General features: G+C 38.2%; 1 protein-coding gene across 7 annotated transcripts in view; it reads left to right on the top strand.

Moving 5' to 3' along the window:
- Positions 1 to 27,530, top strand: part of NSUN3 (NOP2/Sun RNA methyltransferase 3) — a 54,469-nt gene that overhangs the window by 4,190 nt on the left and 22,749 nt on the right. For 2 of the 7 annotated variants that reach the window (XM_081798394.1, XM_081798417.1), the window contains exons 3-5: positions 8,081 to 8,424; positions 14,481 to 14,635; positions 15,592 to 15,713. In XM_081798394.1, coding sequence (XP_081654520.1) covers positions 8,081 to 8,424; positions 14,481 to 14,635; positions 15,592 to 15,713 — 621 coding nt within the window. Of the gene's footprint in view, positions 1 to 8,080; positions 8,425 to 14,480; positions 14,636 to 15,591; positions 15,714 to 18,070; positions 18,139 to 18,479; positions 19,028 to 19,446; positions 21,174 to 21,212; positions 21,406 to 25,758; positions 25,827 to 27,530 lie in introns of those variants that run through there. The other 5 variants (XR_014138628.1, XR_014138627.1, XR_014138621.1 and 2 more) reach the window with 5 other exon arrangements.

Here is a 27,530-nt window from a genome sequence, read left to right as displayed (position 1 = left end):
AAAAACAAACTATAGAGTTTAAGTAATTTCCCAAGTTTACTTAGCTAGTAAGTGCCGGAGCAGGGATTTGTGTCTAGGCTTTCTGGTTCAAGAATTTCCACTGCTGGGGCGCCTGGGTGGCTCAGTCGGTTAAGCGTCTGCCTTCGGCTCAGGTCATGATCCCAGGGTCCTGGGATCGAGCCCCGCATCAGCCTCCCTGCTCAGTGGGAAGCCTGCTTCTCCCTCTCCCGCTCCCCCTGCTTGTGTTCCCTCTCTCGCTGTGTCTCTCTCTGTCAAATAAATAAATAAAATCTTTAAAAAAAAAAAAAAAAGAATTTCCACTGCTAACCCCTAATCTCACACCTGCGGTGTAATTAGACATTCATGGATAACTTTAAAAAAAAAAAAAAAGGTTTTAATAGGTATATTGTCTTCAGATTTTATAGTAGTCTGGCTACCCATACCCTGTAATGAGTTATTTTTCTATTTAATGTGCTCAGACAGATTTGTAAATTATTGTTTGACCCTAAACAAAATGAGCAGTGAACCTCAAATCCATTTAATTAGCTGTGCCTTCTGCTTCATCTACCTTTTTGTTGGGTTTTCATGGTAATTTAAGTTTTGCATAAATGTGCTAAATTTGCCATGGGCAAAATAAAGGCTGAGATTAGAAAGTAGTCTGAGCATGGAAGATGGCATGGGGAAGTAAGAACATATATATATATATATATATGTATTTAACTTTTATTTGGAAGACATAATGTCATGCTTGTGGAGTCTGTTTACTTCCAGGGAAAGGTGAGTGCATTGTTGTCTTCTACCTAGAAAGGGATTTACTTATTTTTAGTTTCCTGTCTTATCTAAGAGATTTAGATAGTGGGGAAGATTTAGTATTTATTTAAATTTTATTGTTTTGTAATAACCTTTTTTAAAAGTTACCGTCTGAGCAGGCCTTTAAAGTTGTTTACAGTGGGTTCAAGTTTTGCACTGCTCATTACCTACATTATCTTTCAGGTAAGCCCATTCATGACATGACTTTGAACTTCCCTCACTATGCTGCCATCTCAAGCTGTGCAGTCCCCTCTAAGCTTTGTTACATTCTTCTCAGTATTTTCTGGTAACTTCACTTAGTTTGGTACTAGGCAGTCTCAGAAGCATGCTGTTTTTCCCTTCTAAACCTGTGTTATCATTTGCCACTTGCATGTTTTTTCTCACTTGTTGAAGATATCACCATCAGTATGTTTCCTCTTTTCTCCTCCACACCTTCAAGGTAAAGAATGAAACTTAATAAAAAATAAGTCTGACATTTACCCTCAGCTCCTGGGAGGTTATCTCTCAGCCCTTGGAATGTCCTGCCTAAGAGTGACTTTGTTTACCTGGGGCATTGGGCCACACTGGAAAGTCTTAACAGTGTGATTTGTGGTCGGGGCTGTGGGTCATGGTATTAGCTTGGCTTCCCACCTCTGACCTGTAAAGGAGCTGGAGAATTAAGATTAGCCAGTTGATCATGTTTGTGTGATGGGGCCCCAATAAAATCTAGATGCCAAGCTTTTGTTGAGCCTTCCTACTCGTCAGTATTCCTATGCATATGGTCACACATTGTTGCAGGGAAAAGTTGTCCTTGCCCATGATTCCACTGGACAGGACACCTGGAAGCTTCATGCTTTGAATTTTCCTGTGCTCTGCACCATGTACCTCTTACCTTGACTGACCTTGACAGTTTGGGGGCTCCAAAACTATGGACTGCCATACACCACTACTCTGCCTCCATCAAAATCTAAATGCCCACCAAATGCTTTTCCTTCTTCCTGAGAAATTTCTTAATTTGGATTTCATTTGTATCCCCTTTATTAGTGTTTCTCGGAGTCCATAGTCTCTCATGGTTCGTCTCCCCCTCCGATTCCCCCCCTTCATTTTTCCCTATTATTACTGTTTTTAACCAATTCTCCCATCAAGCTGTCCCATATACCCTTGACAAAATTAGTTCTGCCTTTGTGTTTCCATTGCATTTTGTTGATAACAGCTATTGTAATTCTTTCACGATTGTGTTGTCATAATTTATTGTTATTTTTTCTGACAAGGGAGGGTCTTGAAGAACCAATACCTTAAGACTTGAGCAAGTCATCTACTTATTCACAAGTTAGTGTTTATAAACCAGGCACTGTTCTAACCACTGGGGATACAAAGATGGATTATATATATTCTGCCCTCAAATATATATGAGGGGAGGATTAATTGGAAATCTTTATATGAACTTTGGAAATTTTGTGTGCACTTTGTAGAAAGCAAAGCAAACAAGAGCCTCAGTTAAGTCTGGCCTGTCTGTGAATATTTTTTTATTTAGACACTCTTCTCCAGAGTTCACATAGTTGACTATGAGGGGAAAAAATAAAGCAGATTGCATTAGCAGAATCTGTGAATGGGATGGAGTGGGGTGGTTGGAGAAAGCAGAAATGAACTAGTATCTCTATTTCAGTGTCCCTGTGTTAGCTTTACACAAATATTCAACCTTAATTTGTGCAAATCCCTGTGAATTAGTAACTTTTAGCCCCTTTAAAAGTCAGAAGTTAAAAAGTACCAATTTTAATGGCCAATCCAGGCCTGTGATTGAATGAAAATAATGTCAAATAACATTGTCCAAATAATACATTAATACAGTTTTTTCAAGGGATATGTGTGCACAGGCAAGTTACAGCAATCAACTTCCAGATTTTCAGTTTTCATGTCTTCTCTTTCACAAAACTACTCTGATCCTTATGTGCCTAAGGGAGTACTTATTCTCCTTTCCCAACCTGCTTTTCTGTTGTCTTTCTCCCACTTTACAAAAAATAGGACACACTTTGACCATCCTGACTCTTCCACATTGCATTTCTCCAGGGTGACAGCACCTCTACCTGTCAGAGACTACTGGAATGTCATTTTAAGGGTTGAGAAAGTAAATGACTAATGACTAACAAATTCTTTGACAGTTCAGGTGGTTTCCAAGTTTTGCGTAAAGGAGCTCCAGTTGAGTTGTCAACTAACAGGTCATTTAAAATATTTTTGAAGATAGATCATTAAGTGATTTGGGAATATAACTCAGAAAGAAATAGAAGTCAAAAAGAGAGACATTGCTGTAACAAAATATATTTAATTCTTACCCACTTATTTAAGTGAAGGTTTTTCTCAGCCCTTGTAAGAATACAAAACAGGAATATAGTTGATTTGGACCCTGACTCGGTACAGCCCTAGGTAATATTCATCTCTGGATATATGGGGACCAGGGTCAGGGGGAAGCTCATTTCATTGAGATCCATTTCCTGACACTTTTCCTTTTTATGTTTAATAATTATGAAATCTATGGTAAATATTTTGATCAACTTTATACTAATAATTTTACTGATAACTGAATCCAGAAGTTACCATTTTAACACTTAGAGATTTAGGCCATAGTGAAAACAAATTTAGTATGTATATGTGTGTGTGTGTGTGTTTATGGCAGAGAAGTACGATAGGGTAATAAAAGATTTCAAGTACAAAAATGTGTTAAGATAAAGTTATATGGGGAAATAGAATGTGAACAGAAAAAGGAACTGTAAAATTTTCACCTGTTCAGGAAGAGACAGTTTTTAAATGGATAATGATGGGTTTCAAAATCACTCTGGTATTTAGGTTCCACTGGATACATTTTAAAAAGTGGTATAATTTATATTTTAAAATGTCAATTTTTATAGTATGCTGGAAATTACATTCTTAATCTGTGGTTAAGATTTTGATGTCAACTTAAAACGTGCCAGAGGGTACATAGTTTTTTTTTTTTTTTTTTTTAAAGATTTTATTTATTTATTTGACAGAGAGAGAGACCGCGAGAGAGGGAACACAAGCAGGGGGAGTGGGAGAGGGAGAAGCAGGCTTCCTGCAGAGCAGGGAGCCCGATGCGGGGCTCGATCCCAGGACCCTGGGATCATGACCTGAGCCGAAGGCAGACGCTTAACCGGCTGAGCCACCCAGGCGCCCCCAGAGGGTACATAGTTTTTTTCAAAATGGTCAGTGGAGGTACTAGCAAACATCTTCAGGTCACTTGTGGGTCCCAATTCTGCTGGTTGCTGATGTACTTGAAACTTCTGTCATTGAAGACCAGTAAGTGGAACAGCTTCAGACCCCTCATGAATCTTCAGAGGAGTCCTGGAGTGTAGGTGCCTGGTGAGTGTCTTCTTAAGCCCTCTAATGTACGCTCCCAGTATTGTCTGCTGGGCTACTTGTCCATCCAGTCAGAGCTTTGGACTTGAGTAGCCATTGGCCTGCCAGCCCCAGGGGCATCATCCTGCCAGTGCACTGGAGTGTTAGTGTGTGTGTGTCTGTGTGCGCATGTGCTAAGGAGAGGGGAAATCACTGGTAGTTGGGTGGGGCAGGATGGGTGGGGTGCTGAGACCCACATTAATATGCAGTTTTGCTTTCTCAGGGGTAGGAAGCACCAGCCTGAGCAATCTGAGCAGTCCCTGCATCAAGTGGTCCCATTGCAGGTGCTCAGGGCAGCGTGTATCAGGCTATTCCCACTGTTAGGAGCAGTGGGAGGCCAGGGCACTGACACTAGGCGAGGGTTGGAGTGAAAATTCTCTGCCTCTCCCCTGTGGTATGCCGCTAGTGCTACAGTACCAAGGGCTCACACTTCGTTAGACTTTAAAGTCAGCCAGGTTTTGGGGCACCTGGGTGGCTCAGATGGTTAAGCATCTGCCTTCGGCTCAGGTCATGGTCCCGGGGTCCTGGGATCGAGCCCCACATCGGGCTCCCTGCTCGGCGGGAAGCCTGCTTCTCCCTCTCCCACTCCCCCTGCTTGTGTTCCCTCTCTCGCTGTGTCTCTCTCTGTCAAATAAGTAAATAAAATCTTTAAAAAAAAAAAATAATAAATCAGCCAGATTTTGAATCAGGTATTTCTGCTTAATAGTGATAGAACCTTGGGTGAGTTGCCAGATTTCTGAAAGCTTCAGTTACCTAACTTCTAAAATGGGGGTAATAGCTGTCTTTCACAGTAGTGATTGTTAAATGAGCTAAGCAGGCAAAATGCATATTGTAAACATATGATCAGTAATTTTTATTATTAATATCAGGGTGAGGTGGAGCAGGTGGATTGGCTTGTAGGTAGAAAGGTTTCCCTAAGGAGATAAAGCCTAAACCGGCCCCTCAGCAGAGAGTAGGGGAGTCAGCCAGGCCATTGTAGGTCAGAAGAAAGGTCATTTTGGGCAGAGGGAGCAGTTTATCCTGAGACTGGTAAAGGCTAAAGAAAACTTGTTCCAGGAAGTTCAAGGACTTCAGTAAGGCTGCATATAGGTTAGGAGGAGTCAGAAAATTTGTTTAAGCAAGTTCTTATTTTATCTAGTTGTTAAAGAATGAGAATAATTTCTGAAGATTGCTGACTCACTCTGCCATAAGTATATGCTTTGTTTTGTTTTTTTTCCCCAAGATGTATTTATTTGAGAGAGTGTGAGTGCGGGGGGGGGGGGCAGTTGGAGAGGGAGAGAGAAGCTTTAGCAGACTCCTTGCTGACCTCCCCACGTGGGGCTTGATCTTAAAACCCTGAGATCATGACCTGAACTGAAACCAAGAGTCAGATGCTTAACCGACTGTGCCACCCAGGGGCCCCAATAAGTATATGTTTTTTTTTTTTTTTAAAGATTTTTATTTATTTATTTGCGAGAGAGAATGAGAGACAGACAGCACGAGAGGGAGGAGGGTCAGAGGGAGAAGCAGACTCCCAGCTGAGCAGGGAGCCCGATGCGGGACTCGATCCCGGGACTCCAGGATCATGACCTGAGCTGAAGGCAGTCGCTTAACCGACTGAGCCACCCAGGCGCCCAAAGTATATGTTTTTAAATGCAATGAGGTTCTCTCCCCTAGAGTCCTTTAGTGAACTTTATCATATTATATTTGACCCATATAATCTGCCATGAGTCGCACCAGACTACTTTTTTTTTTTAAAAGATTTTATTTATTTATTTGAGAGAGCGAGAATGAGAGAGAGTACATGAGAGGGGGGAGGGTCAGAGGGAGAAGCAGGCTCCTCGCTGAGCAGGGAGCCCGATGCGGGACTCGATCCCAGGACTCCAGGATCATGACCTGAGCTGAAGGCAGTTACTTAACCAACTGAGCCACCCAGGCGCCCCCGCACCAGACTACTTTTAATTACCCAAATGCACTGTCTTTCTTCATACGTTTGTGCCTGGGCTATTGCCTTTGTCCTTGAATTTCCCCTCTCATTTTGTCCTATGGTATTCCTCCTCATCCTTCAAGATTTAACATATTGTATAATACACAAAAATACTGTTCCTAAACTAACATACAATAAGGTTAAAAGGAAATATGCAAGATTAATAACCTTTACTAAGGGATCTGAAAGAAAATGTGACTAAATGGAGAAACAATGTAGTCAGGGTTGGAAAGACTAAATACAATAAGGATGTTAATTCTCCCCAGATTTACTGCATTTAATATAATTCTAGTCAAGGTTTCTGCTATCTACACAAATATTTTATAAATTATTTTTTAACTGACCCAACTGATTCTAAAGTTCATCTGAAAGAATAAACATTCTAAAATAGCTTTGGAAATTCTGAAGGAAAAAAAAAGAAAAGAGATTTGCTCTGTCAGATATTAACCAATTGAAAGTGTCCTACCTTTGTTAGCTAAAGAAACAAGCCACTCCAATCTGTATTAATTAAATTATGTTTCTGACTATTATTTCTCTGTTAAATGAGTCAAAACCCTGGGTAGATTTTCATCCAGTTTGGAAGGGTAAGATTAGGATAGACTGAAATAAAAGTTATAGCAGTGACATTTGCAGATCTCCCCTTTGGGTCTGTTTTAATGCAGTGGTTCCCAAAGTGTGGTCCTGAGGATTAGCAGCATCATTATCACTGGAGAACTTGCTAGAAATGCTAGTGCTCAGGCCGTGCTTCTGACCTACTGTATCAGAAAATCCTGAGGTAGGGCTTAGCAGTCTTTTACAGACACTTGATGCCTGCTAAAGTTTGCAGAGTACATTCTTAAAAAAAGAGGTTGTCATCCTCCAAAATTCCTGAAACAGACACACTGGGCTCCTCTGATGGTGGACCATCATAGTAAGAGGCAGTGAAGGAGAAAGCAGTTTCACATATTAGCCCCCAATTGAAATTCACCTGGCACAGTTCCAGTCGCAGGTGTTACATTTCAATCCAGCCATTTCTCACCTAGGCAACTCCAGGGTGAGTAGCAGCTGGGATTTATTTAATTGACCATGGTTAATGAGGCTCCCAAATAACTCAGCTAGAAAGGTGAGCTTGTAAATAAATTAAATATTTCCTGCTATATCATCTGTCAGTTGATGTGAGCTTCTGACTGTTAAGAGATCTAACTGTTGGACCGAATAAAAAATTAGGAAAGAGAATCTTCTGGTGAAGGCGGGAGGGTGGGGGGTGGGCGGTGCTGTCAATCCATAAGTGATTTTTAAACCATCCTTGGTTTTGTATCATCTGAACCACTGATCGCCTCATTAACTCTGTTACTGTAGGGTTCACTATAGTTTTCCATACTTTTATTTCATGAGAGGAAGACTTTAACACTCACTCCTTTAAATACCCTTTAATGATAGTACTTTTCCCTCCAATATTAATAGTCTCAGGTTTTAAATTTTGTCTTTTGAAAAACACTTGTGCAAAGTGATAGGCTGACATCTCTTTTGATGTATTCAGAGGTATATAAAGACAGGCCATGTGTTTTTGGCAAGCTGTTCTGCAGGAAGGGACTAGGCTGAATGGCAGGTGAGGCATTCCTCTCTGGTGCAGAATTTAAGGGGCCCCTAAAACTCAAAAATCAAATAATACTTTAATGGGCACAATTCATACAAAAGAAAGAAAACCCATGATGAATAAAATACTAAAGTTTTAAATAAAGGCAGGGTCGTAACAGTGGTAGGTTGAGCCATATTGGAGCCTATGGCAAAAGGGCAAAGTCAGTGATACTAATCCTGACTCTGAAAAAAATCACAGGTAAGTGTGAAACTAGGACCCCATTCACTTGATTAGTAATATAAAATTGTGTTTGTATATATAATATTAATATTCTTTTGTTTTTCTTTTTCTATTTCTAGGGATATACTAATATCTCCATCATGCTGGCAATATGCTATCCTTCTTAACAGATTCAATTACTCCTTTGAACTGGAAAAAGATTTACATTTAAAGGGCTATCACACACTCTTTCAAGGATCTTTACCCTACTATCCTAAATCAATGAAGTGTTACCTTAGCAGAACTCCAGATAGAATGCCTTCAGAAAGACACCAAATTGGAATTCTAAAAAAATACTATCTCCTGAATGCTGCCTCTCTTCTCCCAGTATTGGCTCTGGAATTAAGGGATGGGGAGAAGGTTCTGGATCTGTGTTCTGCTCCTGGAGGCAAATCGATAGCTCTGCTGCAGTGTGCTTATCCAGGTAGTGTGCTTTTCTTTCAGTAATTGACAGCTTTTAAATATCCATATATTACAAAATACTTTTAAAGTGTATGAGAAGAAGTGTAAGATTGAGTTTGCGGACTTTGAAAATCTGAAAAACCAGGACAGTATGTCGAATGGAAGTTTTAGCTAAGAAATCAGTGTAATTTTTTTTTTTTTCAGCTACATACTAGCAGATAATTTTGAACAAAACTACCACATTTTGTAAACCTAAATCTGTCAGGTAATATGAATCCTGATAAGCCAATAACAAAGATTTTTTATTTTATCATTGACTTTTATACTTGAGAGTCTTATATTGACATCTCATTATACTTCTGGGCAACAAAATACACACATTTAAAGTCATTTTTTTTATCATTAGACCATAAGTTATAAGGCAGTTCTGTCCAATAGATATATAATGTGAAGTGCATATAAAATTTTAAATTTTTAAGTACTCATTAAAAAAAGCAGAAACAGTTGAGATTAATTTTAGTAATACATTGTAACCCAGTATATCCAAAATATTATTTCAACATGTAATCAAAAGTTATTAAAGAGATATTTTGCATTCTTATTTTCTTACAAAGTCTTCAAAATGGGCATGTATTGTACAGCACATTTCAGTTTGGACTAGCTACCTTTTAAGTGCTCATAGCCACATGTGGCAAATGGGTATGATATTAGACAATGCAATTTTTTTTTTTTTTTTTTTTTTAATTTTATGTAGTTGACAGAGAAAGAGAGAGAGAGCACAAGCAGGGGGAGCAGCAGGCAAAGGGAGAAACAGGCTCTCCACTGAGCAGGGAGCCCAGCGTGGGGCTTGATTCCAGGATCCTGGGATCATGACCTGAGCCGAAGGCAGATGCTTAACCAACTGAGCCACCCAGGCGCCCCTAGATAATGCAATTCTAAAAGACTTTTTAAAAAGTTTTTTGGAAGTAACTTATCATTACCATTATTAGTATAAAAATGATGAAATTTATGTAAATGTACATTTTTATAAATATTTGTTAAAAGTAATGAGTCAACCAACATCATAAATTATTTTCCTAATTAGATAATAAGACTTTTTAAAAAATTATTTCAGATTTCTGTGGGTAAATATTACTTATAGCTTGGTAGGACAGGGTTCAGCATCAGTTCTGTCTAGTTTTTGTTTATTTGATGGTTTTTATAAATGGAGATGCTGTTGTTTATTTTAGATAAGATGATGGAAATGGTAGGAGTTGTGTTATAATTGTGCCTTCATATCACTTCTAATATATGGACAATATCATTATTCCAATTTTTACATTGAGGGGGCATATAATCCCTCAGATAATCATAATTATGGCATCAGTGATAGTCACACTGTGTTCCTTAGATAATTACTCCAAGGAGTAATTAACAGAACTGAAAATAGGCAGAATTGAGTTTTTTCCAAGTTAGTTGCACCAAAATAAATAAATGAATGAAACTAGTAGCCCAATTTCTTTTCATGGACCAAAGGCTGCCTTACACAGATGTAAAGCCTCAGTGACTTTTTCATATATTTTTTAAATTCGCTCCCTTTCCTGCTTAGATGAAGAAATACCAAGATTTGGTTTATTTTTGACGATTTAAACATGAAGTTAATTCTTTTTCAATGTAATAAGTCTTAGTATATATATGAAACTTGGGTTGTCATCTCTTATATTACATATTTTAAAAAATTTAACCAGTCTAAGACAATTTCAAATAAAATCTACATCTAGGCCAAACAACAATATAACATAAAGCTGTATTTTAATGAAGTTATTTTAAAATGCTGAATTAAGAATCTTGACTAAAGCTGTAATTTAATGAAAAGCTGACCTGATTTTCAGTTTTAACAGTTTAAATATTCTTTATTATAATGCCATGTTTCAAATCAACTCAGCCACATTAGTGAGCATGTACTACGTGTGCAAGGCTTTGGATGGTAGGTGTGGAACTGTGAAAGATGCAGAAATAACTAAGATTTTGGTTCCTTGTAGAATGACAAAGTAGGTCTACTAACCAACCCTCCTGCTGAAAACAAAAAAAATGTAGGATATAATATTAAAAACAGAATCTTTAAATGCCTTGGTGATCTCCAAATATTCAGTGACCAAAATCTAAGAGATAATGGGAACCTAGAAGATCAGTTGAACATCAAAGCTAGCTTTTCACTTGTGAGCATTTGCTTAACCTGAAAAACTTGCATGTTGATTTTCATTGCTTCATGAAAATGTGGGAATAAAAGACAAAGCCAGAGCTTGCCCAAGAGATAATCTACTAGGAGGTTAACTTACAGAAAGCTGAGATTCCAAAATGGTATACCCTCCATGTAAGGTAAACTAAGAAGAAATTGTCCAATCCCAAGGAACTGAAAGGAAAACTGTCTATTTTCAACTTTGATGATGGGGGAGGAATGGAAATACCCTCTGAAATTGTGTGAGCACAGCTAAGCCAGTGTAGACCATTATAGTGAAGTTGCAGAACATTGAAAATAAAGAGAAGATCTTAATAGCAGCCAGAGAGGACAGATAGTTTACCTCCAAAAGACAGTAGAATGAGGATTGACCTTTGAGGGTAACAATGGAAACTAGCATTCAGAGGAATGATGTTTTCAGTGTCCTAAGAAAAGATGACTATAAATCCAGAAGTATATTCACCAAGATCTCCCTGAAGAATGAAAGTGAAATGGACGTGTTTTTTTTTAGACAAAAAGAGAGAATATAAGTTTGTCACCAATGATTCTGAAAGATGTGTTTCAGGAAAAAGGAAAGCCATTGTAGATGGATGATAAAAGATAACAAGAAGAAATGAAGAACAAAGAAGATGGGAAATAGGGCGCCTGGGTGGCTCAGTTGGTTAAGCGACTGCCTTCGGCTCAGGTCATGATCCTGGAGTCCCGGGATCGAGTCCCGCATCGGGCTCCCTGCTCGGCAGGGAGTCTGCTTCGTCCTCTGACCCTATCCCCTCTCATGTGTTCTCTCTCTCTCAAATAAATAAATAAAATCTTAAAAAAAAAAAAAAAAAAAGAAGATGGGAAATATATGGGTAAATCTAAAAGTCATTGACTATAGAAGACAATGATGATAATGTTTTGTGCAGTTAAAAAATGTAAGCCCAAATATACAGTAACAGCATCTAGTTTGGGAGGGAGAATTAAAAGATTCTTGTATCTTTTAGGGAAAATGGTAAGGTTGACTAACCTTATATTTTTTTTACATATGCATGTTAAAAATTTTAAGTTTACATATGCATGTTAAAAATAATAGAAATGGAATATAAAATATTTAAACCAGAAAAAGGGAGAAGTGGAATGAAAAATAATTAAGACACGGGTCTTTCCTTCGAGTCTCTTAGTGTCTGATGGGGACAAGGTGTGACTTTGGGGAGCTTTCTTGGCCCCAGTTTATGCTCCACCACATACGTCTTTGGCTTCACCTTTACTCCCATTCCTTAAAGGCTTGAGACCCTTGAATTGTTTCCAGATTGGAGAAACCCTAGAAAAGATTCATGCTGTTCCTGCAGTTATCTGCTGCTGATGTTACTACTGCCACAAATTGAGGAGCCTCCAGATAGCTTCCAGCTTACAAGCAAAAATCACCACACTTGAATGGTTGCTGTTACTGGCCTTGGGACTCTGGCTTGCCTGTAGGGGCCAAATAGCACAAACCTGAACTGTGTGGAAGTTATCAACTCTTGGAATGGACTTTAACCAATGAGAGGCAGGAGACAGGAAGATGACAGCAGATTACTTGTTCTTCCTCCTTACTCCACTAAAGCCCATAGTTTCAAGGCTTAGCAATTTCAGACTGTGGACATATCCTGAGAGACTGACCAGTGCTGTAGCCACCTTGATTACAGACCCTTTTGTATTTGTGCTCCATCTTTGTATGATTTACTTCCTTTTTTCTTTCACTCTAGTTTCCCTGTGGTTGCATCTCCTCCATAACATTAACTTTTGCCTTAGGTCATTTTCTAGTGATTTCAGGTTTTTAGACAACTGTCCGTAAGCTGCATTAGCAAATCCTCTAAAAGCCCCTGAAGTAAACACATAAACTAAATTAAAAAAGAGTATACTACCTGTGTAAATGTAGCTTTAAAGTGATTTCTTATTCCTTTAACCCCCTAACAAAATTGATGCCATCTCCTAAGTGCCTTCCATATAGAAATTGTGGTGCGCTGGTAGTAGAAAGGGTAAGCAATGCACATGAACATCTCTCTTGTGGTAAAATATGGTTAAGTACTATAGAAGTGGTTCAGAGTATGTATGAGAAGTGGACAAGTCCGTCAGATTTGGTGGAGCACAGAGTATGTTGGTAAAACAGTGGGAGGTTAAAATTGAAAGGTTGTCTTGAGGTCTCATTATCACAGACCTTGAAATCAATAGTTTGAACTTTACTGTATGATAGGAAATCATTAAATGTTTTTAATCATGGATTGACAATCAGAGAAAACAACATATGTATAGATATATATATATAGAGAGAGAGATATGTAGATGTATATATATTTATACATATATATTTGAGCAAAGGGTTTACAAAAATATTTCTCCCTCTACATTACAATTTCACCTTCATGTAGTTCTCTAGCTTTGTTTCCCTGGTAACCTGACAGATTGTCACTACGTTTCCAGGCAACATTACTCATGGTAAAAAAGACTCTGATGGGTAAAAATGCATGTGCACTGGGAGAAAGATGAAATAAGCCCCAGAGACCCAATAGGGATGCCCTGATTGGGTCTTCCTGAGTGCATTGATTCTTGTTACTGGGCAGTCCTCTTGTAACTTGGGCATCCCTCATGGGGATCCTGAAAGCTGTGCCTATGAAGTTGTTAGAAGAGATGTTGTCTTCTGTGGGACATGAAGCTTTTAAGCCAGGACAACTCCTACACCTGCCCAATGTGAATGTGGAAGATCCACAAGAGTGGCCAATCGTTAAGTGCTTGTATACTAGGTTGAACATAGAGTGCCAGTTGTGGAAAATAACTAAAATATGTGGGGGAGAAGACAGGGAGAATTTTTTTTAAAAGATTTTATTTATTTATTTATTTATTTGAGAAAGTAAAACAGAGTGAGCAAGGTGAGGAGCAGAGGGAGAAGCAGGTTCCCTGCTGAGCAGGGACCCCCCCCCACGCGGGGCTCCATCCCCGGACTCTGGGATCATGACCTGAGCCGATGGCAGCCGCTTAACTGACTGAGCCACCCAGGCGCCCCAGGAAGAATTTTTAATAAGGTCTCTTTGTACAGATTTCTCTTGGCCCTGACTCCCCATCTCTGGTGATAAGAATATTTCTTTCCTTCTGGTGTAGGGAGAGTATTTTTCATACGGGATTTCATCTCCTTTTAGGAAAAAAAAGGAAGGTAAAAATGCCTTTCCTGCATCTGCTATTATTCAGGTGCCTTTTACTCAAAATAATGTCAACATGCCAAAGTGGCATATTTTGGAGAGGCATGTTCTGAATCCTTTTACTAGGTACAATCCCCATTTTACACATAAGGAAACGGAGACTTTTTTTTATGAAGTCATGAACATTTTTTATTAACATATAGTGTATTATTAGTTTCAGAGGTGGAGTTCAGTGATTGATTAGTTGTATATAACACCCAGTATTCATTATATCACGTGCCCTCCTTGTTAGTACCTTGTTACCCCATCCCCCCCCCCCTCCAGCAACCCTCAATTTGGGAAACAGACTCTTGAGAGCTAAGTAACTTCCCAGTTATGGGAATTATGACAGTTCATACTTTGAGCGATGTCTTACTAATACCATGAGGTATTGGTTGTATAGCATATCTTTAGGAATCCATAATTAAATTTGAATGAATAAATGGTCAGAGCTTCTGACAGGCTATGTAGGCAAGACTGTTGTGAATGTTTTGTGTGTGTGTGTGTGTATTGCTGTTTTTAAAACCTAAGATCATTATATTTACCTCTGTGCCCTATTTCTGCATAATTATGATGAATTGATTTCTTTCTGAAATTTATTTGATCAAAAGTGGAAATGTAACAATTCCATTGCATTCATTTTAAAACTTTTTAATCCTTTATGTTTAGGTTATCTTCACTGTAATGAACACGATAGTCTGAGATTGAGGTGGCTGAGGCAGACATTAGAATCTTTCATCCCACAGCCTTTGGTAAACGTAATTAAAGTGTCTGAATTGGATGGCAGAGAAATGGGAGATGCCCAGCCTGAAATGTTTGACAAGGTATAGTTATTACATTGTGACAAACTGATGGGCTCCCAGTGATACCACTGTTATGTTGCTTTGTTGTTGTCTTCCATCTGCTTCCAGACATAGCCTGATACAATTTCTCAGTACTCTGGGAAATTTTGATAAAGTGAACAAGGAAGCAGTTTTCATTTGATGGTCAGCATGGTTCAAAGGAAGCGGTAGTAACATTGGGATTGGGGATGATTGAATTTTTTTTTTTTAAGATATTAGGTATTTATTTGATAGAGGGAATGACAGCAAGAGAGGGAACACAAGCAGGGGGAGTGGGAGAGGGAGAAGCAGGCTTCCCGAGGAGCAGGGAGCCCTATGCGGGGCTCGATCCCAGAACCCTGGGATCATGACCTGAGCTGAAGGCAGACGCTTAACGACTGAGCCACTCAGGCGCCCCATTGAATGTTTTTTATTTCCAGGTGCTTCAGAGATACTCAGGAAAAGATCAGATGTTACTTGGGTCAATGAACAAACATGTACACTATATAATTGCTTTAATTCAGTAACATTTCATATCAGAGTATGACAGTTGAAGAAAAAGAACATTTCAGCAAACCAAAATTGAAATATTAGTTCTCAAAAATAAATGCTGAGAATCCAGAAATATAGAATGTCTGTTTAAAACAAGTAACTTTTGTAAAAGTTTTTGCTATAGTCATCAAGAATATGAAATATGAGTAGATATTAGTAGACTTTTAGTCCTCCTGTTCCCTCTCTCTGCCAAAAAACCAAACACTGAAAGTGCACAGGAAATTTTCCTGTAAAGTATTAGTGAAGAAATGTCATGAAGAATTTACCATAGTATATTTTTGGTTTTAAAAGAAATGTCTTTACTTACTAGCTGCTTATTGTCATGTTTTACATAGCTTCTCCATGTATTTTGCATCTGAGACTATATTTTCAGTGCATGTTTGCATTATATATCCTTTTTTCTCTAGGTGTTAGTTGATGCTCCGTGTTCAAATGATCGAAGTTTGTTGTTCTCTTCTGATTCTCAGAAGGCAGCCTGTAGGATAAGCCAAAGGAGGAATTTGCCTGTTCTGCAGGTAGAACTCTTAAGGTGAGGGCTATTAATAGAAAAGTTATTCTGGTTTCTAATGTAATTTAAATAGGCATGACAAATCATGACACAGGATTCCCCAAATGGAGGGTTTTCTGTGTAGGTGTTGATAATTATTCCTCCAAAGGCTGTATCCAGAAAATTCTTAACCTCTTTCCTTTCAGCTCTCATGCTGTAAGACCCCACTGCCCCCTCCCCCACCCCCTCAATGAAATGTAGTATTGCTGTGCATTGTCTTTTAAAGGATACATATGATTTTACTGTGGTTTAAAGTTGTTTGCCTATCAGGACCGTCTCAAACCTAGTGTTCAGCACCCTATTCTTTCACCAGAACCTGAACAGTCCCCCATAATAGTAGCTTTGGACCAAGATGTATGTTTTTGGTAATGGATACATTGTTTTGGATGGGTCAGCCTCCTAGGAAATTGTAGTTCATTGTTAGCACTTACCTCCCCTTGAAGAATTCTCCAGAAGCATGTGACCACCAAGAAATACTTGGTTTTCTTATGAACAGAGGCATTTTGGGACATTCTGTCCTGGCTTCAAAAGAGATTTCTACTTATACTCTACTCCCAAGTAATTCCTGTTGTTCAATGCAGAACAAAAATTCTCTGGAATATTTTAAAATATAACTTAATGATGTATTATCACTTGTTACCTCTTACATGTGGAATGATAATGATTAACATTTTTTATGCACTTCTGACAACGTGGTTTACTTCCAATTTCTGATTGATACACAACAATGAATACATGCCATTACCTAAGTAGTACAGCCAACTAATATGTAGTCTTGTTCTTGTACCAGATTATGAAATCAGCTCATATGGCTGTTCTAGGTAGTACCTACCAGAGGGTTCTTCTAAACGTTACTCATCTGGCAGTTAAACTATTTATATGCTTCCAGTGTCAGCCTTTCATCTACTAAACCCTAAGATATTTTGAGAATTTTATACCACCTTTCCCCTTCTACCTTTTGGATTATTAGCTTTGGCATGTTGCATAGACCCTGCTATAAGACTTCTTTCTCACCTAAATTTTCTCGATCTGGCTTCTTAGTTAATTATTCCAGCTACTCTGGGCCTTGCCATTGTTAACCTTACACCTTGTAACAGACAATAAGTTTTATGATGGGTTATTAGCTTTGTGACCTCTATTTTTTTTTTTAAACTGTGATTAAGCAGCCAGGCTTTCTGAGAATATCATTTTTCTTTCTCTCTCATGAAAAATCCTCCCTTCACTTCTTTTTCTTCCTGTTCATTACCAAGCTTTCTGTGTTTTATATTCTGTTGTTTTTCCTCCCATTTTGTCTCAGTTCATTGTAATCTATTTTCTTTTCCCTTTATTCTTCCAAATTTATGCTTGTTAAGGTTACTAAAGATCTATTAAATTGGCACATATTTTTCAGTTTTAATTTTACTTGATCTCTTGATAGCATTTTAAAAATCTATTTTATTATATAACTATTACAAGGGAACATTTTCATTGTAAAAAGCTCAAATAATAAAAATGAAGCAAAAGACCCTCTTGGCCATGGACCCAACCAAATACCAGCTTTCTTTACTGAGTTATCTGTTGGACTTGTTTAGTGGACTTGTGTGGACTTACCAAATCAAAAAAATTTCCAAACTTTTTCTCTAGCGATTTTTACAATTATGTGTGCATAGAGAAATTCATTTAAAAATAATTGCTATCACTGTGTATATATTGTTCTGAAACTTGCTTTTTTTGTACTTAATTTTTCTTAGTTTTTTCCTTATAGATTTACTTTGTTCTCTTCAACTTTTGTGAAATATTAAATAGAATCAATCTATCATATTCTATTTAATCCTCTATTTTTTGAATACTTACATTATTTCCTTTTTTTTTTTTTTTTACTTTTACAAACCATCCTTTAATTTGTCTCATTGGACATGATACTAACATTTTTCTTGATTAAATATCAAGAAGTGGAATTGAGGATCAAACATTTTAGATATATTGTTCTCTAAAATAGCTATACCAGTTTATACTTTCTATTGCATTTGACTTTATTGACTGCATGTTTCCTCTTTTTTTTTTTTTTAAGATTTATTTATTTGTGGAGGGGGCAGAGGGAGAGAGGGTCTTAAGCAGACTTCATGCTGAGCACAGAGTCCCACACAGGGCTCGATCTCACAACCCTGAGATCACGACGTGAGCTGAAACCAAGAGTCGGAGACTTAACCAACTGTGCCACTCAGGCGCCCCTGCTTGTTCTCTCTCATAGTATTCTCTTCCCTTGATTTTTGTGATCATATGCTTTCCTGGTTTTCTTCCTACTTATTTTCTTAATTTACCCTTAACCAGCTCATCCCATAATTTCTGGGTTTCCTTAGGCTGCTGATGTTGGCTCTCTTCTCTATTTATCTGATGGCTTCAACTGATACAAGACGCTACCTCCCAAGTATGTATCTAAGCTCAGATCTTTCTCTCTAGCCTCAGACCTATATATTCAGTTATCTATGACATATCTCCATTTGGAAGCCCCTTGGACACATAAAACTCAGTTTGTCAAGAGAAGAACTCATAATTTCAAATGCTATTCTGTCCGCCCCCAAAATCAACACAACAAAAAATCAAATAGAAACCCCACTAATCTACCTCTTTTTTTCTCTCTTTTGTATCTCAGTAATTTCCATACCATCATACATTTGCCTAAGTCAGAAATCCATCTCCAACCCCCCTTTCTCTTGTACTCAGTCAATTGCAAAGTTGTTTCAGTTGTACCTGTTCCGTATTTTTCAGGTCCATCCAGTTCTATCCATCCTGAATAGCCTAACCTGAGCCACCAGTATCTGTCATCTGAATCCTTGTAACTGGCTCCTAGCTGCCCTGCATGTCTCCAGGTGTGAGCTTCACTTCACTCTTCACAGTAAAGCAAATCTGATCTGAAATGTAAATCTGATTATGTCATTCTCCTTTTTAAAATTCTGCAGTGGTTCCCATTACCATTAAGATTTCAAATTCCTTAGTATGATATTCAAGCCGTCTTTGGATATGGTTCCTTCTTACTTCATTTGCCTCATTATCTCAGGACTTCTCTTGCTTTGTGTTCCACTGGAGCAGTTCTTCAAACTCACCTTACAATGTCATTTCTGAGGCCAGGGCATTTCCTGTTCCTTTTGATTGAGGGTTCTTCTTATTCATTCTCCCCTTTCTGTTGGCTAACTCTGGATTCTTTAGAAATTAGCTCTGACTAGGGAGTGTAGGGTAAGGCTTCAATAAGAAGAGGTCAGGGATTGATATTCCCTTCATGTCCTTACTTTCATTTAAAAATATATTGTCGGGCGCCTGGGTGGCTCAGATGGTTAAGCGTCTGCCTTCGGCTCAGATCATGATCCCAGGGTCCTGGGATCGAGTCCCACATCGGGCTCCCGGCTCAGCGGGGAGCCTGCTTCTCCCTCTGACCCTCTCCCCTCTCATGCTGTTTCTCTCTCGCTTGCTCTCTAAAAAATAAATAAAAAAATCTTAAAAAAAATAAAAAAATAAAAATATATTGTCAGTTTCTTTGCTTAACATTTGCCTAGTACTTATCTCTCTCTTCAACAAGACTGTTATAAGCCCCATGGGAACAGGGATAGTCTTACTGTTTTTACTGTTAATACATAATTTGTTGTCTGGTATGTAGAAGGAGGTCAGCAAATAATTGTTTTAAAACACTAAATTAGAAGGGCTGAGTATTTAGAATTTAAATCTGTAATTAAATTTATAGCAAAGTTACTCTCATTGAATGCTGGGCTAGATCACCAGACAGCTGTTTTCTTCTCAAGCCGAGCCAGGCCCACACAGAAGCAACCATGTCTAAGGGACTGGCAGTTGGCATTGATCTTGGCACCACCTACTCTTGCGTGGGTGTCTTCCAGCACGGGAAAGTGGAAATAATTGCCAATGATCAGGGAAACTGAACTACCCCAAGTTATGTCGCCTTCACTGACACCGAATGATTGATCGGTGATGCTGCAAAGAATCAAGTTGCGATGAACCCCACCAACACAGTTTTTGATGCCAAATGCCTGATTGGACGTAGATTTGATGATGCTGTTGTCCAGTCTGATATGAAGCATTGGCCTTTTATGGTGGTGAATGATGCTGGCAGGCCCAAGGTCCAAGTAGAATACAAGGGAGAAACAAAAAGTTTCTATCCAGAGGAGGTGTCCTCTATGGTTTTGATGAAGATGAAGGAAATTGCAGAGGCCTACCTTGGGAAGACTGTTAGCAATGCAGTTGTCGCAGTACCTGCATACTTCAGTGACTCTCAGCGTCAGGCTACCAAAGATGCTGGAACTATTGCTGGTCTCAATGTACTTTGAGTCATCAACGAGCCAACTGCTGCTGCTATTGCTCATGGCTTAGACAAGAAGGTTGGTGCTGAAAGGAATGTGCCGATCTTTGACATGGGAGGTGGCACTTCTGATGTGTCAATCCTTACTATTGAAGATGGGATCTTTGAGGTCAAATCCACAGCTGGAGACACCCACTTAGGTGGAGAAGACTTTGACAACAGAATGGTCAACCATTTTATTGCAGAGTTCAAGCACAAACATAAGAAGGACATCTGTGAAAACAAGAGGGCAGTTCGTCGCTCCGTACTGCTTGTGAATGTGCTAAGCGTGTACTTTCTTCCAGCACACAGGCCAGTATTGAGATTGATTCTCTATATGAAGGAATCGACTTCTATACCTCTATTACTCGTGCCTGGTTTGAAGAATTAAATGCTGATCTGTTCTGTGGCACCCTGGACCCTGTAGAGAAAGCCCTTCGGGATGCCAAGCTAGACAAATCTCAGATCCACGATAATGTCCTGGTGGGTGGTTCTACCCGTATCCCCAAGATTCAGAAACTTCTACAGGATTTCTTCAATGGGAAAGAACTGAATAAGAGCATCAACCCTGATGAGGCTGTTGCTTACAGTGCAGCTGTCCAGGCAGCCACCCTTTCTGGAGACAAATCTGAAAATGTTCAAGATTTGCTGCTCTTGGATGTCACTCCACTTTCTCTTGGCACTGAAACTGCTGGAGGAGTCATGACTGTTCTCATCAAGCATAATACTACCATTCCTACCAAACAGACACAAACCTTCACTACCTACTCTGACAACCAGCCTGGTGTGCTTATTCAGGTGTATGAAGGTGAGTGTGTCATGACCAAGGATAACAACCTACTTGGCAAGTTCGAACTCAGACATATCTCTTGCCCCTCGTGGCGTTCCTCAGATTGAAGTCACTTTTGATATTGATGCTAATGGTATCCTCAATGTCTCTGCTGTGGAAAAGAGCACAAGAAAAGAGAACAAGATTACCATCACTAATGACAAGGGCCGCTTGAGCAAGGAAGACATTGAGCGCATGGTCCAGGAAGCAGAGAAGTACAAAGCTGAAGATGGGAAACAGCAGGACAAGCTGTCTTCCAAGAATTCACTTGAGTCTTATGCATTCAACGGTTGAAGCAACTGTTGAAGATGAAAAACTTCAGGGCAAGATGAAAGCAACTGTTGAAGATGAAAAACTTCAGGGCAAGATCAATGATGAGGACAATCAGAAGATTCTTGACAAGTGCAATGAAATCATCAATTGGCTTGATAAGAACCAGACTGCAGAGAAGGAAGAATTTGAACACCAGCAGAAAGAGCTGGAGAAAGTCTGCAATCCTATCATTACCAAACTGTACCAGAGTGCAGGGGGCATGCCAGGAGGAATGCCTGGAGACTTCCCTGGTGGTGGAGCTGCTCCCTCTGGTGGTGCCTCCTCTGGACCCACCATCGAAGAGGTTGATTAAGTCAACCTGAGAATAGGTCTAGCATTGTTCCACACAAAATATTCGAAGGACCCAAATTTGTAGCAAATTCCATGGCAGTTTTAATGTTGAGCTGCTATAGTAAATAAACTGGGCATTCTTGGGCGCCTGGGTGGCTCAGTCGTTAAGCGTCTGCCTTCAGCTCAGGTCATGGTCCCAGGGTCCTGGGATCGAGCCCCACATCAGGCTCCCTGCTCAGCGGGAAGCCTGCTTCTCCCTCTCGCTCTGCCCCTGCTTGTGTTCCCTCTCTCACGTTCTCTCTCTGTGTCAAATAAATAAAATCTTAAAAAAAAATAAAAATAAAAAAAAATAAACTGGGCATTCTTGATACTTGAATATGGAATACGTGCACAGGGAAAGGAAATAAGCATTGCATTTATAAACACTGTATTGTTAAGTGGAAAATGCAATGTCTTAAATAAAACTGTATTTAATTGGCACCAAAAAAAAATTATAGCAAAGTTAATCTGCCAAAGATGATATAATCACTGTTGTGCTGTGTAGTAATTAGACATAAACATAAAGCATTTCTGTAATTTATTTTGATTTGTATTGCTTTTATATAACCAAAGCATGGTTTTAGTTTCAGTTTAGTTTTTTTCCTCCAATTGATACATTTCTCTTAACTTCATTTAGCATTTCAATCATTGTCGTAAAGGTCACACATTTATATAAACCTCACATAGGCACCTACTTATGCCCTAACAACTATGGCTCTTCCTTAGTGGCCACTCCACTCTCCCATCATCTTATTTTCCAAAAGGAATGGCTTTAGCATTACATCATTTTAGTAGCATATTAACAAGGTGCAAAACTGACATCTCACTCACTACAGGTGTAGATTTTTATGTAATCAGACGGGGAGGACCATCATCCCAGCCATCTCCTATTCTTTCCCTTGAGCAGCTACTCTCCATTTCCTGTCTCTGATGCTTGGTCTGTGTGAGAGATTTGGCAGCCACCTAAATAAAGTAGTTGAAACTTTGGGTCCCTTGGTTGTGTGGTTATGATGATAATGGGGAAAGAGTAGGAAACCCAAGCAATAGGCACAGAGAATGGTTCTAATTCCCTGACATCTACAAGTCTGGGAGTTGAAAAGATGAAGGAAAAAATGATAATGCCAGCCATGATTTCTCTTTTACCTCCTGTCCTTGACCCTAGAAAATGAAATATATAGTAATAGTAATTGTCTCATCAGGGATAGCTCTATCACTCACTGTGCCACATACAAAGAAATTTCTTACTTTCTTTGGAATCTTTCTCACCTAGTTATTATCTTACCTTCCTTTAACAAAAGGTAATCCTTTTATTCCACAATAAGAAATGAAAGGTTTCAAATGCAAACATAGGCAAGAAAGTAAATATATTGATGTGTGAGTTTTACTCAAAAGTATAAAGGATTGATAGTAGATCCTTATTTTCATTTGCAAAGAGCAATTAGAAAGCAAGAAAGCAAATACTGCCTAGCTTGATATTGTGGACAGAAGATGGCACTCAGAAGGGAGAAAAGGAGTGGAATGGATAATTGAGAGGCAAATAAGGAAAACTTTTTGTACTGTTTTGTAGTATTTGCATTTGTCAGCTGACAGATACGGTACTCAAAGATACTTTATGCCCTCTGTGGCTGTATATTCATTTACCTCACCAGAAATTTTTCATATTTATATTAATTAGGCAGTCTGCATAGTGTTCACAGTTTTAGCTTTTGAAAACACAGTACTGTACAACCAAATATTACTCTTAACACGTTTTTATGAATGTGATACTTAAAATTGATACTTTATTATTATTATTAAAGATTTTATTTATTTAAGAGAGAGAGAATGCACACAGAGCAGGGGCAGGGCAGAGGGAAAGGAGAAGCAGACTCCCTGCTGAGCAAGGAGCCTGATGTGGGGCTCAATCCCTGGACCCTGAGATCATGACCTGAGTCAAAGGCAGACGCTTAACCGATTGAGCCACCCAGGCATCTCAATACTTTAACATAATAGAAGTTTCTTGATGTTACATATTTTTAAAAAAGAGTAATGTTAGTAGATATGTAAGTCTTTTAAAATTATTTTAAAAATTAATGTATGTTTATAATCATGAAAAGAGTAATCTAACCTGATTTTTCTTTTTACCATGGAAAGCTTATTGGAAGACACAATGATGACAGGAGAGAGATTCCAAAGCATATGAGTTCATTGTACACTTACTGAGGACTCTTTGATTTATCCATACAGAAGTGGAAAAATTAGAATCTTCTGTTTAACTTATAAAACATGAAGATAAAATTATATACAACTCTCTCACATATCTTCCCAAAAACCATTTCAGAAGATAAGAATGTGGGACAACATTATAAGGAATAATTGAACATAAGCCAGTTCTATTAATGGAGTACCATTTGAAAGTATACCTTTACTTTATTTCTCAAAATAATTTCTGAGACCAGTCATTTCTGTTACATACTATGTATGTACATACTACATAATCAGATTCTCTGCTTCATTTTAATTTAAATGTATTAGGAAAAACAGAGTGGGAAAATATGTTGAAAATAACACATGTAGTCTCTTTAGAAAGTGGCCATGGTGTTTGTGCAAAAGAAGTTTACATGATTTTTAGGTGGGAAAGCACGAACTGAAGAGTATGATTTATAACAAAAATATTGGTATGTTATTGCAGCAATGTATCATGTCATCCATTTCCTCAGAGAAAATCAATCACATTTAAAATACTGACCCCTTCTGGTTTTCTTTTCTCACTAGTTGACAAGTAAAATCCAATTTGTGAACCCATTGAAAAAGGAAGCTTAGATGATTCAGTTACATTTTGAAAATTTGTATAAATCATCCAGATAACTATCCTTAAAAGGTGGTACTCTGACAGCAAGAACTGTGTTTTAAAAGAAACATTAAAAAAAAAAAAAAACCCCAACAACTCCTCTGTCATGCTCTTGAGCTGAGATAAGGGATATCTAGTGATTATGGAGCATGAGTCTTCATCATTCATCATCATAGTGACCAAAATATTGATGTGTTCATGTTGGAAAAATAATATTTGGACATACAGTTCTATTAGAATGGAAGATTTCACCACTGTTTTGGCTATGTATATAATTTCTTTTTAAAGGTCAACTAATTCACTTAGCTTTGCATATTATCATTATATGCTTAGTCATATGTTTGGAATACAGAAAACAAAAGCAAACCACTATTAATACTACTACTCTTGCTGCTACTACTACTAATACTTTTCTTCCTCCTCTTTCTTCTTTTTTTCTTTAAGTTAAATGGCAGGAGTCAGAGGTTCTCAGATTAAAAATCTGTAATTTGGGCAAAGTTACACACTTCTTTTTAATGAGAGTGTGCAGATCCAAATATTCCACATTAAATGAAATTGTAAAAGGTTGAGGAGACATCCATAGTTTGTAGCTATTGTATTTTCAACATTAAAAGTATCTCAAGTATAGATTGAGAGTATGAAATAAAATCTTGAAAATGAGATTTTATCAGCATTTATGAATTTATCCAACATTTATTAAGTATTTTGCGTCAGAACTTTGCTAGGCACTGCAGGTACTAAAATATATACGAAATGCTTTTTGTTCTCAGGGCAATTGTCGTAACATGGGGCAAGAACGTGTGGTAACAGAATAGAATACAGAGGTAGCAAGAGTGGGGACACTAGGCTTTGGTCAGGTTAAGGATGGGTTGTGGGTTTACAAGTTATATTTTAACAAAATAAGCAACAGATAAATATTTAAGCTAAAGATATTTATTCTAATAATTTTTCCTAACATGGAAATAATGTAGTCTCATACAGCATTTGAAATATAAAAAGAAATATAAAGAAGAAAATAAGCCATCCATTGAAAGAAATTTATATTGACTTACTTCCTTTGATTGCATATAGTAATTACAATAATAGAAATCATAGTGATATATAATTTGATATCTTTTTCTATTTAATTTATTATGAACATGTTAATAAGTAGTATTTGAAAATACACTTTTGAAATGGCTACATCATATTAAATCACTCCATTCATTCACATGTATTCAGGTAGCTAGGAGTATCAAAGACTTTCTACTGATAGGATCTCATTAATGCAAGAAATAGGTACAAAAACCTCCTAGTGGAGATTAAAATATCAGCCTTTTCAATGATCCAGGCAAGAGTTTGATAATTCTTTGGGGAAGGAGTTAGCAGCTGGCCTGTGATCCATTTCTCTCTTGATTTCTAGGGAGGCAGTCCCATGGAAAGAAAGAAGGCGGGTGACCCAGTTAAACATGATGATAACTGACCTCCTTGGTAAATAGACTAATGAATTTTGTTGAGAGGAGAACTCTTACTTATGGCATGCTTTGAGCAGAATATCCCTGGTTAGGATTGCCATGGTAAACACAACCTAGAATCTAGATTTATGAGGCCCAGCTGCCTGGAGAGTGTCATACAAGTATTCAACTCCCTAAGATATATTGGAGATGCTCCCCATTGTGTGAGGTGACCTGTGAAATTTGCTTAGAGAACTCATCTATTATCTGAGCTAGAAAACATTCTGAGCTATAAGCAAGACTGAGATAGCCACATTGGATGTCCCTGCCTCTTTTATGCCACTTGATTGCTTGTATATTTGAAATTATTAGTAAAGCTTGATAATGGCTAAGATATCTGGCTCATGAGAATCTGATTTGACAATCCAGTCCTTTGTGTTAGCTCACCCCTAAACCCCACCCAGGGGCCTCTGATGAAACCTTATTCCAGTCCCACATCTAAATCTTGAAATTTAATCAGCTAATCCAGACAGCTCTAGACAGTAAGTAAGAGCCTTCCCCCTTTATATCCTGTGCATGGAAACATGATTAAAAAAGTGAAAGGGTAGGGCCTGTTGTGCCAGAGCTCAGGCAGTTCCAGGAGAATAGAGAGTTTGTGATGTTCCACGAATAGTGATTTTTCCATTTTGGTTCCACTCATTAGTAAAAATAATAACAATGGATGCTGTTCATTGACTACATTAGCTACTTCTCTCCTTGTTTGCAGAGGCTCAAGTAAATAGGTGGAGAGGGTCTTGAATTGTTTACTCCAGCAACATGCCTATCCCTGCCTTGTAGGTGGAGGAGGAAGAATCTCCTCCTTCTTCATAGAAACAGTATGCAAGGATAGTGACAGTTCTCCCCTAACTGTATTCTTTCTGTTTATTGTATTCTCAGTATTTATTGAGTGCCTTTTATATTCTGAGCACCAGTGGTGAAACAGGGCAGATTGAAATTTTGTTTGACGTGGCTGCCATTATTTTGTAAGTAATTAACCGTCCATCATTACTGATTTAGGAGTTTCATGACTTCTGTCAACATCCCTGAAACTGGCATGCTACCTTTTTAGCTTACAAGCAAGATAAATATCAGTCCCTTCACAGTTTTTGACTTTGTGGTACAATATCTTCTCCATATTGTGGCTTGGTGGCTTACCTTTTACTCTTTTTAGTGTTGTGGTTTTTTTGTTTTTGTTTTTATAAAGAAAGGTTATTGCTTTTTAAATATATCTATATCTTCCCTTAGGATGAATGCTTCTGTGTCCTTTTTAAGAAATATTTCCATAACTTAGATAATCTCTTGTGTTATTTTCTGGAAGCTTCATTTTTTAACTTTTACATTTAGGTCTATAATACACCTCAGCTAATTTTTGTTTAGTAGTGTAAGGTAGGAATCTATTTTCTTCCCGTTTTCCTTCCTTTTTTTAACCTTGCACATGAATACCTAATTGTCCCAACAGCTTTTATTTTATTTTTTAGAAGATGTATTTATTTATTTTTAGAAAGAGAGAGAAAGCACATGGGAACGGGGGAAGAGGCAGAGGGAGAGAGAGAATCTCTAGTAGACTCCCAGCTGAGCACGGAGACCCATATAGGGCTCCATCTCACGACCCTGAGATCATGACCTGAGCTGAAATCAAGAGTCACACGCTTAACCAACTGAACCACCCAGGTGCCCCCCAACAGCATTTATTGAAAAGTCT

This window comes from Leptonychotes weddellii, chromosome 1 (assembly GCF_054177405.1).
Source record: "Leptonychotes weddellii isolate Sample4059 chromosome 1, ASM5417740v2, whole genome shotgun sequence".
NCBI classification, from domain to species: Eukaryota; Metazoa; Chordata; class Mammalia; order Carnivora; family Phocidae; genus Leptonychotes; species Leptonychotes weddellii.
The sequence above is the reverse complement of the archived record's forward strand: the minus strand, read 5'-3'. Positions and strand labels throughout refer to the sequence as shown.